At 58.4% G+C, this 15,220-nt stretch overlaps 1 protein-coding gene across 1 annotated transcript; it reads left to right on the plus strand.

Annotated features, from left to right (window-relative positions):
• Positions 1-244: 244 nt before the first annotated feature.
• On the plus strand, positions 245-14,493 carry ADAM8 (ADAM metallopeptidase domain 8; the record flags this gene model as incomplete). Its single annotated transcript, XM_080632065.1, has 21 exons — positions 245-299; positions 807-916; positions 4,944-5,020; positions 5,186-5,264; positions 5,359-5,435; positions 6,787-6,973; positions 7,780-7,845; positions 7,944-8,012; positions 8,725-8,894; positions 8,993-9,074; positions 9,790-9,938; positions 10,182-10,359; positions 10,662-10,751; positions 11,618-11,813; positions 11,991-12,090; positions 12,200-12,383; positions 12,480-12,557; positions 12,640-12,724; positions 12,824-12,938; positions 13,023-13,200; positions 14,329-14,493. The coding sequence occupies 21 exons, from the start codon at positions 245-247 to the stop codon at positions 14,491-14,493; spliced, it is 2,490 nt and encodes an 829-aa protein (XP_080488191.1).
• Between the last annotated feature and the right edge of the window lie 727 nt (positions 14,494-15,220).

A 15,220-nucleotide genomic window follows, 5' to 3' on the forward strand; every position in this document is an offset into this window, starting at 1 on the left:
TGGAGAAAGGGGCTCTGAGGGCCGGGTTCGTGCGGAGGGACACGCTGTGGGTGACCCCCGATGGGGCACCCGCCGTTATGTAAAGGCACCAACCTCAGCGAGGAGGAAATTTGTCACCACCAGCCTGCGGTGCCCGCGGAGGGGGGGAGCCGGTGACTCAGCCGGGGGCCGTAGGCGCGGGCACCGGAGCTCCCGGCCCCGCCGCCCCACCGAAGCCCCGGGGCAGGGGCACGGCGGCGGGGCGATGCCGGGGCTCCCGGGGCGGGGGGGGAAAGGCGAAGGGTTTATCGGAGAGCACGGTAACAGGCGAGGGTGGGAGGAGGGCTGAGTCAGCCCAGACACGAGCCGTTCTCCACAACACCCCCCCTCCCCAGCAGCTGCCAGACGCCAAGTCAGAGACTGTGGCATCGAGATGGGGAACTGAGATACTCTATTTGCACACCGGGGTCCCCAGAGGGTTTTCCAGCCTGGAAGGATCCTGCTCGCCCATGTGTGGTGCTGAGCTGTGATGAGTGCTGGAGCATCCCGGAACGGTGTAAATCCCTGGCAGTGCTCAAGGCCAGGCTGGACAGAGCCTTGGGTGACATGGTCTGGTGCGAGTTGGTGCTAGATGACCTTAAGGCCCTTTCCAACCCAAAAAAACCTTCTATGATTCTGTGATCCCTGGAGCCCATCAGGGAGGTACATTCCCAGCAGGTACTTCAGGACTTGCTATCTCGGCTCTTCCCTGCATCACTTCCATTACCCCCTGGCTGGGTTGTTCCTTGGCTGGGCATCCCTGCTCAAAGCCCCTTGGCTTTTCCCAGGTGGGGCTGCGGGGCTGGAGGAGAAGCTCACCCATGTTGAGAAGTACGAGACAGTGATGCCACACAGGGTGCTGGTGCCACGGGGGAAGAGGGACCTCTCTGTGCCACCGGTGAGTAGCACTGCCTCCCGAAACCTGGCTCCACACCTTGCAGGGAGCTAACAGACCACAGCAGTGGGCCTGAAGCTGGGCGCCCTTAGCTCTGTGCCAGAGTGGCTCAGTTGCATTGCTTCCATCCTAGAGGCAGTCGATGAGCTCAGCTTTCCTGGGCTGGTTTGGGTCAATCACAGGCATTGCAGGTGTTAGGGTGAGCTCTCAGAGATGAGGGGGCTGCTTTCTCCAGTGCTTTCTTCAGAGACATTACCCAGCGGCTCCACCTCTTGTAGCCTTGCAGTGATCTTGTGACATCTGGTCTTTGCTTAAGGAGGGATGTGCAGAGCCTCGCTGAGCTGTAAGCACTTTTCTTGCTGTGGTTGCTGAAGTTGGGGCTTATTTTGTCCTTTTGGGACAGGGAAATAAGAATCAGAAAGTTGCAGAAATCCACATGAAAGGAAGCTAGTGTTGTTTTCCTTGGGAAACCTTGTCATTTGGGGGAAGGAGTTGGGGTTTGACTCAGGAGGTTTGAGTGCTTGGGCTTGACATCCATAGCACGATGGCCTTGACCTCAAAGATGCTTTCCTCATTGCCAGTTGAGCCAAATATGTTTTCTAGCACCAAAAAGCAGCAGCCTGAGCACCCGATGAGATGGAGGGCTTGGGGGCATTTATTCCCCTGTAAACCCTTTGTACAGCACATTTCATCTGTGATTCAACCCCTTCCTGGTAAACTCGCTTCAAAAACACTCCCCAAAAGCATCTGTTTTCTCTGCTCTAGAAACCTAAACTTGTCCATGAGATAAACATTCCCCAGGCTATTTAGAGACACCATCTGTGCCGGGCGCTCCGGGCAGCTCTGCACCAATCCCCCCCTTCCCGGAAAGGGGAGCTCACCCGTCTTGGGATCCCTCTGCTTTCCACGGCATGGGGGAAGACATCTGCCTTGAGCTGTGTGCGTTATGAGAGCCATGGCGGTGCCTGCCTGCTGGCACCGGGATTCAGTCTAGGACTGGGGGGTCCTTGGACCTCCTAAACCTGCTGTGTTGAGGGTATGAGCTCTCCTGCCTTTCAAGCTGTTTTCCTCCTCTTGGACAAAAGTTGGATTAGCTTCCCTCATATCTGCTTGGTGGGGAGGAGGTTCTCACCAGGGCTTGGCCACCACCAAGCCCCTCTTTGAAGTGAAGGCAGGTAGTTGGATGGGTATTTCCTCCTGTGGCTTTGCATTAGCAGTCTCTGACTGGGATAGGCATGAGCTAAGAGCTAGTTCTTGGGTCAGCAGACCATTTGCCAGGTGAGGTTTGAAGCAAACCAGCTCCCCTCTGGCTTTGCTTAAGTCAGAAGGTTCAGACCTGGGTCCTGCAGCACAGCATCTCCTTCCCGCAGGCCATGGTCTTCTTGAGCAGGGCCACAACAGGACGAGTGGCAAACCTGGGCTCTTCATGGAAAGGGACGTGACAAGAGCAAGAAGGGCCTTCAAGAAGATTGATGGTTACATGCTCTGGATAGCACAAGTGACATCTCTCTCATCCCCGTGCTCCAGCTCTTCAAAGAGCTGTATTGAAACAGGGGGGGTGGTTCCCAGCCTGTGCAAGACCCAGCGCTGCAAGCTGCTGGCTTACCCCCAGTGCGCCTATGCCTGCACATCCCTGCTGATATCCCACAGCACATCCAGTTGATGCTAAGGGGCACGTCCTTTGCCTGGATGGAGACAGTCACGCTCCTGCTGGCCACCCCTGGGGCCCTGCAGGGAGCAGCAGGACAGCCCTGGGGCCGGATGGGGCAGGAGCAGGGACAGTGGTGGCCCAGGGACCTGCCTTCTTTTGTGCTGCCGCTCCTGTGAGGTGTGGGACCCCACTTGCAGCACAGGGTGCAGTTCTGGTGTTCCCAGCATAAAGAGGACATGGAGCTGTTGGAGCAAGTCCAGAGGAGGCCACGAGGATGCTCAGGGGCTGGAGCAGCTCCTGTATGGAGAGAGGCTGAGAAAGTTGGGGCTGTTCAGCCTGGAGAAGAGAAGCTGCGTGGAGACCTCAGAGCAGCTTCCAGTGTCTGAAGGGGGGCTATAAGGATTCTGGAGAGGGACTCTTCATCAGGGACTGCAGTGATAGGACAAGGGGTGATGGGTTCAAACTGAGACAGGGGAAGTTCAGGTTGGAGATAAGGAAGAAGTTCTTTACTGTGAACCTGGACTTCTCAGGTTGCCCAAAGAAGTGGTAAATGCCCCATCCCTGGCAGTGTTCAAGGCCAGGTTGGACAGGGCTTGGAGCTCTAGTGGAAGGTGTCCCTGCCCGTGGCAGGGGGTTGGAACTGGATGAGCTTTAAGGTCCCTTCCAACCCAAACCACTCTGGGATTCTATGGCATGGTACAATGAGCCCCACCTCTGCTGTCCTAGTGAGACCCATTGCTTCTTCCTACCCAGGGAAGAAACACCCGGTATGGGACGGGATGGTGCATCCCATCCCAATCCTCTGCAAGCTCTCTGGGTCTGGAAGAAACCCCTCCTCTCTGCGTGCTGTGGCCACAGCTCTGCTTTGCTTGCTCAGCATGGCCATGGGGTTACAGGATGCAGGCAGGGGCAGGGCTGAGCTGTGCTTCAAACCCTTCCCATCTGGAGCCTGTGTGAACAAGGAAGGAGCTGATTCAGAGGAGCTTTATCAGGACTGTGTTATTTTAAACTTGCCCTGCGGTTGTCTCCAACAGGCAGCCCCTGAAACCACCGCCCCCTTCCAAAGGCTTTCCTGCTATTCCCTAAGCCCTCTCCTGGCTCCGGTGCTGCCAGCAATAACAAAGCATCGCTTTGCGGGTGGACACGGGGCAGGACGGCCACGTCAGGCAGGAGACAGTGCTCATAAGAGAAGAATTTGCCCAGGACCCATGAGCGTGGCAGGCTCATTGCAACCTACTTGGCATGAAGAGAGGATGCTTTGTGGCAGGCAGCCCATAGCTTTGGATTGGGAATGCAACTCGGGTAGAACCGAAGGCAACTGACTGATGGGCAAACCCCATCTGGCCCCGCTGGCGCTGAGTCAGCAGGAATTCCTGCTCACCCCAGCTCCTGCCAGGCTGTAGATCATCCCTCCGGGAATGCTGAGCCATCATATGACAGCAGGTGCCGTCATCCTCCCTGGGGAGAGGCTGCACACCTCATCCAGGAGAATGCTGGCCCTCGGGAGGTGTTTGCTTTGCCTTTCGCTCAGCTCTCTGTTCTGGAATCCTGCAAGAGCTGAGGAGATGCTATCAGGAGAGGTCTCTGTGCTGCAGTGGTCCCTGGTGCCAAGGGTGCAGTCTGATAACGGGACACTATGCAAGGGAGCATCATGTCTCTCAGTGATTGTGGTGGGACGGGACCTCTGGAGGTCTGTGGCCTAAGCTCTGCAGGTAGAGATCACAAAGCATCCCAGAGGGAAATGTTTCTTCTGGAGAGACATCTCCATCCTGAGGGTTCAGAGCTTCACCCTGACCCAAGCATAGTGCCTGGAGTTTGGACCTTGAGGTCCCTTCCACCAGCACTAGGGTGATGCTTGAGGGATCTGGCACATGGTGAGACTAAAATCGACTCTCAGTAGAGATGAAGAACAAGAGGAGGTTATTCTCTAGCTGTGGTGTTGTACGTTAGATCGGTCAGAGGTGAGGAATGAGAGCTGCTGGGCAGTGGGATCTTCATGATTCAGCCCGTGAGTAATGCTGAACTCAGTCCCCAGCACAGGACCTCAGTGACTGATGAGTAGGAAACCTTAGTTTCATGCAGCTGCATGTCAGAGGCAGGAAACCGCACTTCGCTGACTCTGTTTCACTGTGGTGACCTGTTCTTCGTCTGAGGATGTGCAGGGATTTGTGGTATTGCCCACATGCAATTCTTCCCTTCTGATATCCTGTGTTTTTGCTGGATGCCTCCAGGATGAGAAGCGAGGCTCCCCATCCCACTACTGCCTTCAACTGGGGTGCATGTAGACCCCATTCCCTTTCTGGGTAGGGTTGGGGCTGTCTTCCGTAGCTCTTGCTCCTGGTGACAGCAGGTCTCTGATGTTCTCTCTCTTTCGTGCAGAGCATCTACCCCGACCGCATCCTCTACAGCATCCGTGCTGAAGGCAGGGACTACCTCCTCAGGCTGGAGAAGAACAAGTGAGTGCGGGTGGGCCAGGGGGAGGCCCACTGTGAGCGTCAGTTCTCCAACTCCTGGTGTCACTGCATCAGCGATCTCAGCCCTCAGCCTTTGGTTATCCCCTGCTTGCCAAAGCCCCCCCGGGAGAGGCCATGGGCCCACCATACCCAACCTCATCCCTGCAGGGCACTGCTGGGGCAGCACTATACAGAGACGCACTACCTGGCCGATGGCACAGAGGTCACGGAGAAGCCGGATGTTCAGGTATGGGGCTGGCTCCAGGGACAGCAGATTTCCCACTCCTGTGGGATCCTGCCATGCATTCCCCCTCCACACCTCTCCTCTCTGCTGGCGGCAGGACCACTGCTTTTATCAGGGCCACGTGCAAGGACACACCAACTCAGCGGCGAGCATCAGCACCTGCGGTGGGCTCAGGTAGGATCATCGCCATCTCCCTTCCCTATTCCCAGGGCAGACCAGAGCAAACTCACCCCCGAGTGCTGCAGTCAGCAGCACAAATGTGTGCTCATGGTGATACACTGCCTTGCAGGCAGCTGGCATCTCCTCTGAGCCATGCTGAGCTGCTAGAGCCATAGAGCCGTTGAATGGTTTGAGTTGGAAGGGACCTTAAAGCTCATCCAGTTCCAACCCCTGCCACAGGCAGGGACACCTTCCACTGGAGCAGCTTGCTCCAAGCCCCTGTGTCCAACCTGGCCTTGAACACTGCCAGGGATGGGGCAGCCACAGCTTCTCTGGGCACCCTGGGCCAGCGCCTCAGCACCCTCACAGGGAAGAGCTTCTGCCTAAGAGCTCATCTCAGTCTCCCCTGTTCTGGCAGGTTCAAGCCATTCCCCTTGGCCTGTCCCTACAGGCCCTTGTCCCAAGCCCCTCTCCAGGTTTCCTGCAGCCCCTTTAGGCACTGGAGCTGCTCTCAGGTCTCCCCTTCAGGAGCCTTCTCTTCTCCAGGCTGCCCCAGCCCAGCTCTCTCAGCCTGGCTCCAGAGCAGAGCTGCTCCAGCCCTCGCAGCATCTCCGTGACCTCCTCTGGACTTGCTCCAGCAGCTCCACGTCCTCCTTATGTTGATGTTAAGATGTGCAAGGGCAGGGCAGGAGACAAGGATGATGCAGGCAGGGCACATGGGACACCTTACAGAAGGCATTCTGAAATCCAGAGCGTCTCAGCAGAAATTCTGTGTTAAACCTGCCTGGCCGTGCTGAGCAGGTCTCCTTGCTGAGCCCTGGCACATCTCTGCTCCCCAAAGCACAGGATGCTCCCTTGCTACCAGCCGCAGATGCTGTGCCACGGTTTGCTTCCTCCCAGCCCAGCAGCCAGGTCCCAGCCTCCCTAAAAGTCCTTTTGTTCCAATGGTGCTTCTGCAGCCTCCAAAAGCAAACGCTGTGGGCACGTCTCCTATTGCTCATTATCTCCTGGTATGCCCCAGGTCAGCTCCATCCTTGGATGTGCTCTTGGGCCAAGCAAGGTTGTAGGGAAGAGGCATCCAGTCCCTTGTGCTGTTGTGGGCTCTTGTACCTCTGTGGGTGCTCATGCACTGCCCAGGGGCAGCTGGGGACTCTGCATTGAGCGTGGCTTCATGCACCCGGCCAGAAGAACCTGTCACATCCCACCAGTGACCTGCAGCTCATCCCATCTGCCTATGGGAACCTAGGAAGGGGCAGGGATTTCCAGCTGTGTTTTGTATCACAACCACTTCTGGGTGTGCATATAGGGTCTGTCCGTGCTGTGCTGGGTATCTCCCTAATGTGACGATCACCTTCTCCTTTGGCAGTGGGTTCTTCCAGGTGAATGGGACCACGTTCCTGCTGGAGCCCCTGGAGGAGGATGCTGCTGGCCTGCACGCAGTGTACAGAGCAGCTCACCTGAGGGGGAAGCGAGGCACATGCCGGGAGCCTGGTGCCACCCTGGAATACGACCACGAGCCAAAAATCCCTGCAGCCATGAAGCTCCACCGCTGGGTTAAGGATTGCTTTGCTTCTCCTTCCTGTAGCTGAGTTTGCAAGAGTCCAGTGGAGTCCAGGGGAGAAGTGGGGTCATTCCGCATCTCCTGGAGATGTTTCTCCCCCATGCATTGTTGGTTGGGTATCTAAATGCAGGTTGCTCCCAGTGGCCTAGCTTCTGGTGGGAACAAGTCCTCAGATACTGTATCATTAGCAAGAGCATCCTCCTACCCCCAGAGCTCCATGATGCCTGCAAAGCCTATCTATATCTCATGCTTTATCCCAGTAGCAGGCTTCGGTTCTTCCTTGTATCATAGAACCATGGAATGGTTTGTGTTGGAAGAGACCTTAAAGCTCATCCAGTTCCAACCCCTGCCACAGGCAGGGACACCTTCCACTGGAGCAGCTTGCTCCAAGCCCCTGTGTCCAACCTGGCCTTGAGCACTGCCAGGGATGGGGCAGCCACAGCTTCTCTGGGCACCCTGTGCCAGCGCCTCAGCACCCTCACGGTGAAGGGCTTTTTCCTTATCTCCAACCTGAACTTCCCCTGTTTCAGTTTGAACCCGTTACCCCTTGTCCTGTCACTAGAGTCCCTGATGAAGAGTCCCTCTCCAGCATTCTTGTAGGCCCCCTTCAGATACTGGAATATATGCTGGAAGATGACTGACATACCCAGCAAAGTAACATCAGAAAGCAGAGCTAGAAGACCCACTAGCCTTCAATAACAGTGGAAGATGCCCTAGGATACAACACATCCCACGAAAGGGCTGAGCAAGCTGCAGAGCTAGGCCCCTCTTCGCGCTCACTTTCCTCTTCCCTTCCAGAAATCAACTCCATTACACAAAGGTCCCCGATACGTGGAGCTGGTCCTGGTTGTGGACAATGAAGAGGTAAGCAGGACTGGGGGCAAGCTGCTGCCTGCAGTTTTGCTCTCATCCACTGCAACAAAGAGGTGGAAGCCAGCCTGGAAATCTCTCTGTGTCCATAGTTCAGGAAACACAAGGACTTGCGCACGGTGCAGAACCGCATGAAGGAAATCGTGAACCACGTTGACAAGGTGAGCCCAGGGGTCTGGATCTGCCCTTCCAGCTCAGGCATGAACAGGATAGAGGAGGGATTGGCGCGGGTGATGGAGCTGGAGCCCATCTCATATACCTTGGCCAACAGGGTAGCTCAGCCCTGGTCCTTAGGAGCATGGGACAACTGCCTCCCAGCTCTCTCATAAGGGAAGGAAGCAGAAATGTCTTCTTGTCACTCCTCAGGAGCAGTAGCTGCTGTCAAGCTGGAATAGGTGTTAACAAGGGGAGGGTGATGGATGCAGTGCAACAAGGTGGGGTTTCTGCTTGCCTTGCTTCAGCCTCTTTGGTCAGCAGCATGGCAGCAGCCAAGAGGGAGCCCAGAGTTCCTAAGTAAACCCTGTCTACGTAGTCACCCCATCTTGTGTTATTTATTGAGGGGGTGACAGAGCTGGTATTGCACAGTGAGGTGGGGTCATAGAATCATAGAATAGTCAGGGTTGGAAAGGACCTTAAGATCATCCGGTTCCAACCCCCCTGCCATGGGCAGGGACACCTCACACTAAACCATGGCACCCAAGGCTCTGTCCAACCTGGCCTTGAACACTGCCAGGGATGGAGCATTCACAACATCCTTGGACAACCCATTCCTGGTGTCCTGGGTTTGACTGCGGTTCCCCAAAGGGAGGAGGTGGGACCTTCCCTCTGCTGGCGCAGCTCCAGTCCAAGCGCTGCCTCTGTCTCCTGCCCCAGCTTTATCAGCCTCTTCGCCTGCGGGTGGCCTTGATCGGCCTGGAGGTGTGGAGTTACAAGGACAAGATCGTGGTCAGCCCCAACCCAGAGGTGACGCTGGACAACTTCCTGCACTGGCGGGAGGCAGAGCTGCTGCGGAGGAAGCCTCATGACAATGCCCAGCTCATCACGTAAGGACAGCGTGTGGGACAGCACCGCACTGTGCTGCAGCCCTGCTGCCGCTCAGGCCACACCGTGGTGGCCTCGGTGGCATCTCCATCCCACACAGGGGCATAGACTTCCATGGCACGACCGTAGGGCTCGCCAAGAAGCTTGTGATGTGCACCAGGGACTCGGGTGGTGTCAACCAGGTGGGTCTCACTGAGCAGGCATGCGTGGGGAGGGCAGCACGGTCCCATGGTCTGCCCTCCTTGCACTCTGTTTCCTGGTGTGGGGGGTCTCTCCTCTGCTGCTCTCCAGCTTTCCTCTTAGTCTCCATAGGGATACGGTCCCTGGCATCTCTGACCCCCCCAGAGTGTCAGGGGGTCAAAGTGTGGAAAGCCAGCGGAGGGCTCTGGTATAGCTGAGCCCTGAAGAGCCTCCCCAGGCAGCTCTGCGGCACAGGGCATCTCCCACCACCTGCCAAGTGGCTGGGACTTTGCAATTGCTCTTCAGCCACCATCCTGGTTGTGCTGCTCATCCCTCCGCAGGGAGGGCATCCTTTGTGGGATGGGATGGGATGGGACCTGCGCCTGACCAGAACCACCACAAAGCATCGTTTCAGGGTAGATGCTGTATCTGACCTCACTTGCACCCCACTCTGGAGGTCTTCAGGGGCCATGGGAACAGGAGTCCAGCTTTTGTCTTCCTTTACCTCACCATGGCAAAAATTAGGGAACAAATAGAATCAACTGGGTTGGAAAAGATCATCAAGTCCAACCATTCCCTAGCACTGCCAAGGCCACCACTACCCCGTGTCACTGAGGGCCTCATTGCAGGCACTGAGCAGTTGGAGAGCACCAGTGGCCCCATGGAGGTGCTGTGGAGGGTGTTTAAACCACACTGCACTTACTTGTTGTCCCACAGGACCACAGCGCAAATCCCATCGGTGCTGCATCCACCATGGCTCACGAGATGGGGCACAACCTGGGGATGTCTCACGATGAAGACGTGGCCGGCTGCCGCTGTCCTGTCCCCAAAGCTGATGGAGGCTGTGTCATGGCAGCGAGTGTTGGGTGAGTGAAGGAGAAAGGGGAATATCCCTGGGCAGCAAACGCTTCGAGGTGTCCTCCAGTACTGTCTTGATGGGGTGACGGTCAGGTCCGTGTGGACACTCCACTCGAAGCTGCACTCCAAAGGTCTGTTGGTGCCTTTGGGTCTCTTTGGTGGCCCTGCAGCTTCTCCCTGGGCTGCTGAGTGCGAGGAGCCTTTGGGCTCGCAGCTCTGCTCACGGCTGCTTTGTCTCTGTGCCCCTTCAGCTTGGTTTACCCCAAGCTGTTCAGCCGCTGCAGCGAGCAGGACATGTGGCAGTTCCTCGGGGACCCCAGGACCAGCTGCCTGCTGAACGTCCCCAGGGCAGACGAGCTCTATGGAGGGCCCGTGTGCGGGAACCAGTTCGTGGAGCGGGGAGAGCAGTGCGACTGCGGCGGGCCGGAGGTAGGGATGTGCTCCCAGAGCATGGGACGAGCAGGGGTGGCGGGGACCTGAGAGGTGTCATTCAGATTCAGAAAAGGTTGTGCCAGTCCCTCCCCTGGGCAGCGTGCTTTGCAAGGCTTCACAGAATCACAGCATCGCAGGCTGGTGTGGGTTGGAAGGGACCTTAAAGCTCATCCAGTTCCAACCCCCTGCCACGGGCAGGGACATGTCCCATTAGAGCAGCTTGCTCCAAGCCCCAGAAGGGAAGGAAAGGGCCTTCAAGAGGGGTCTCAGGAGGGTTCCAGTCGCTCCCTGTGTCGCAGGAGTGCTCCGACAACTGCTGCAACGCCACCACTTGCCAGCTGAGAGAGGGAGCCGAGTGTGCCCGGGGGGAATGCTGCCAGGACTGCAAGGTACGTGCCACTGGGGCCTGGCTCGAGCTCCTGCAGAGCTTCCCAGTGGAGGCAAGGTGCATCCGAAGCCTGCTGGGGAGCCTGAGTACCTCTGTAGCAACCTCCTTTGCCCAGAGCCAAATGGAGAGATTCTAAATGAAGTGATTTCTCCTGCAGAGGTTTAGGGGAGGAATCAGTCCTTCCATTCAATGCTCTCACGGCATGAACAGTCAGCATCTCTGCTGGGAAGAGGTTGGGAAAGTGAAGCAGCCTCTGCTTCTGGCATCCTGGACGCCAGGCCCATCAGCTCTGTTAGGTTAGGTGCAGGATGGAAGGTGTTGAGGAGCTGGGCAATGTTCAGAACAGATCAGCATAGCCCAGTCCTGATGCAGGAAACCTCTTCTTTTCCACTCATCCAAAAGAAAGTTGAGTTAAATATATTGGTTTCTGCATACAGGCGTAAGAAATGCCTTAATGTGCAGAGACAGGGTTGGAACCATAGAATCACAGAGTGGTTTGTGTTGGAAGGGACCCTAAAGCTCCTTCAGCTCCAACCCCTGCCACAGGCAGGGACCCCTTCCACTGGAGCAGCTTGCTCCAAGCCCCTGTGTCCAACCCGGCCTTGAGCACTGCCAGGGATGGGGCAGCCACAGCTTCTCTGGGCACCCTGGGCCAGCGCCTCAGCACCCTCACGAAGAGGACCCATGGGCAAGTCCAGACTAAAAGCAGAGCACAAGATGTTGCCTGCACGGAGATATAACTATGGGACGACCCAGTCTGAGGCCCGGTGGTGTCTGGATCTTTGGGATGCTGCCTGGCTGTGGTGCCTGTGTGCTGTGGGGCTATGAGAGCACTGGGGCAGCACTGACACCCCCTTTCCTGTGCAGGTGAAGGCTGCTGGTGTGCTCTGCCGGGCCAGCAAGAACGACTGCGACCTGCCCGAGCACTGCACGGGGCTCAGCGCCGAGTGCCCAGAGGACGTGTTCCAGGAGAACGGCATCTCCTGCCACAACGGCAATGGCTACTGCTACAACGGGGCTTGTCCCTCGCACGGCGAGCAGTGCCGTGCGCTCTGGGGCGCAGGTACCAGCTCCCCACCATCCTCACCCCATGTACTGGGTGATGTGCTGCAGCCGCGGCTCACCCGGCCATCGCTTGGCTGTGGTCCCCTCCTGTATCCCAGCGCTGTGGCCGCGGGTGCTGACGCACAGCACCGCTGTGAGCTCTGGCTCCGTGTGACCCTTTCCATGCGCCCCACAGAGGCCCAAGTGGCTCCTGACGTCTGCTTTAAGCACAACAGCGAGCAGCACCTTCATCTCCACTGCCTCACCGAGTACGGGAAGCGGCCCTGCAGCCCCAAGTAAGGGTCTGGGGGGTGGTTGTGGTGTCTGCGTTGGCACCACAGGGTTGATCAAACCCCGCTGCTGCTGCTGCTGCTGCTGCTGCTGCCCATGGGCGCTCTCCCGCAGGGACGTGAAGTGCGGCACGCTGCTGTGCCTGAGCGACAACACCAGCCCCGTCCTCGGCGCTGGCTCCTACTCCCTCTTCTTCGGCCGCTTCAAGTGCAAGGCGGTCATCGCCAGCAGCGATGCCAACGAGGTGGTGGCCAAGCTCAGGCTGGTGCCCACTGGTGCCAAGTGTGGAGAGGAGATGGTGAGCGGCCATGCTGGGGAGTCTGGGGGGGGGGGGGGTTGTGAGCACCCCATGGGGACCCAGGGCAGCCTCAGAGCCACCCCTGTCTATCCACAGGTCTGCTATGGCGGGCGCTGCCAGAACCTCCTGGTCTATGGCAACAAGAACTGCTCGGCCAAGTGCAACAACCACGGGGTAGGCTGTGAGGCCTCTCAGAGCGCCGATCCCGGCTCCTGCAGCACGTTCACTGCCCTGACGCTTCCCTCCCTCATCCCAGGTGTGCAACCACAAGCGGGAATGTCACTGTGAGCCGGGCTGGGCAGCGCCCTACTGCGAGCACCAGATCTCGGGCCTGGCGGCAGGTACGGAACCCCCTTTGCACGGCCGGCACCAGCCATGGGGAGGGCTTGGCCGCTCCATCCCTCGGCGTGCCTGTCCTGACTCCGACCGTGTCTCCACAGGGAGCAGCAGCGTGCTGGTGGCGGCCGTGCTGGCTGTGCTGGCGCTCGGCGGCATCCTGCTGTGCGGCGGCATCCTGCTCCTCCGAGGCAGGGGGGCAAAGCGCTTGCAGAAAGGGTACTTCCCGTCCCCTCTGCCCCGCAGCGGGGCCGAGCTCAGCGGGCGTCTGCAGCAGCTCCACACCGTCCCTGTGCCCCACAGGAGCAGCTCCAGCGGCCCCACCGCAGGCCTGGCCAACCCGCTCTTCCAGGAGGGCGGCCACACGCGGCCTCCCCGGCGGCCGCTCTCCCACCGCGACATCGGCCCCCCCAGCCTGCTCAGCAGCACGGCGGCCCCGCGGGGGGCCCGGGCCCTTGGGCCCTGCCGCCCGGCCCCAGAGGTGAGGGACGCGGGTGGAGCAGGGGCGGCCTGGGGGCGCTGGTGGGAGGGCAGGGCCTCACCCCGCTTCCTGCCGCCCCTGCAGCCGCCGGCCCCGGTCACAGCTCCAGCGGCTCCGGGCCAGCCCCTGCAGGTAAACACCTTGTGGTGGGGCGGCCTCCCCCGGCCTCACCGGCCCAGGTGTGTGGGGCACGTCTGTGGAGTGGGCCGGTGGCTGAGGGGTGTCGGGGGGAAAGCAGTCCTCTGCCCCCGATCCCCGTCTGGGTCCGTGCTTGGTGCCCAGGCAAAGGACTTTGTGTTCTGCCTGGAGATGGGAGGCCTTAGAGCAGCTCCAGTGCCTAAAGGGGCTCCAGGAACCCGGTTGCTCCAAGCCCTGCCCAACCTGGCCTTGAACACTGCCAGGGATGGGGCAGCCACAGCTGCACTCGTATTTCTCAGTTGAGAGATCAGCCCCAAAGCTACCAACACGGGTTTCAATGGCTGTAATGACATACAGACCCCTGTGCACAAGTCATTTCTGTATCCTGCTGCAAATTTGGTCTCCCAGTGACCACTTAGCGCAAAAAAACCCAACCCAAATGTCACTACTGACTCCTTTTTCTGATGTAAGAGGAAGGTTTGTTTCAAATTCTTACCCAAGGGAACCTAAAAACTACCTGGTGTGCAGTGCCACTGAAAGAGGGTTGGTGTTTGGTGTCCTATGGTGACAGGCTGAGAGAGCTGGGCTTGTCCAGCCTGGTAAAGAGAAGGCTCCTTAAGGGGAGACACAGAACAGCTCCAGTGCCTAAAGGGGCTGCAGGAAACCTGGAGAGGGGCTTGGGACAAGGGCCTGTAGGGACAGGCCAAGGGGAATGGCTTGAACCTGCCCGAGGGGAGACTGAGATGAGCTCTTAGGCAGAAGCTCTTCCCTGTGAGGGTGCTGAGGCGCTGGCACAGGGTGCCCAGAGAAGCTGTGGCTGCCCCATCCCTGGCAGTGCTCAAGGCCAGGTTGGACACAGGGGCTTGGAGCACCCTGCTCCAGTGGAAGGGGTCCCTGCCTGTGGCAGGGGTTGGAACTGGATGAGCTTTGAGGTCCCTTCCAACCCAACCCAGGCTGGGATTCTATACCTTGGGTCTCTCCTCTCGACAGGGGAAGCCGAAGCCACCCCGCAAGCCTCTCCCAGCACTGAAGAGCAAGGCCCCGTGCACTGGCAAGGAGCCACCAGGAGCAGCCCTTGCACCATCCCCTGCCTTGGTCTCTCAGCGGGGCACCCCCCCGAAGGTGGCCCTGAAGCCCCCCGTGGCCGGGAGGTGACCAAGGATGCTCCATGTGCCGCCGCAGCCGGGATGCTGAGAGGCCCCGCAGGGAGCTGCCGCCTCGCTTCCACCCTGACTTGAATCCCTCTGCAATGCCCCAGGAGGGCACCAGTGTTTACAGATACTCGAGTTGTGCCTTAACAGACCCCACAGCACCGTGGGGCTTCCCGAGGACACCAGGAGCAGGGACAATGCCAGCGCTTGGTTCTGAGGCTCTCCTGTGCCCTGGGAGCTGCTGCCTTCTCTCCCGACGTCCTGAATGTGTCCTGCTCCTTCCCACTGCCCCGGCTGGGGACAGTCCCGCTGGGGGTTGTGGCAGGTCCAAGCCAGGCTGGGGCTTCCTAACGGGGCTTTTATCTCTGCACTTACCACTTGAGTTACCCTTCCGAAAGTGAATTTCCTGGGAGCCTTTTTACTGCAGCCGTTAACTTATGACCCTGATGTGACCATTTTGTTGTGAAACCTCCCTGTTTTTTACATGACTTCGGTTTGAAGGCTTTTATACCAATAAAGACTGAAGGTACCAAGGGCTGTCTCTCAGGAGGAGGGTGGCAGCTGGGGCTCAGGGGGCAGAATTGGCTTGAGCTGAGCTCCCAAATCCTGTGCCAGAGCCATGGGGGCTCATCTGCCAAACCAGGCCTTGGACTTGTTCTGTGAACAGAGGCTTGGCCTCTGTGACTCCAGTTCAGCTCCCACCATCCTGGTCCAACACAAGCACCCATCCT

This window comes from Psittacula echo, assembly GCF_963264785.1.
Source record: "Psittacula echo genome assembly, chromosome: 20".
In the NCBI taxonomy this organism is placed as follows: Eukaryota; Metazoa; Chordata; class Aves; order Psittaciformes; family Psittacidae; genus Psittacula; species Psittacula echo.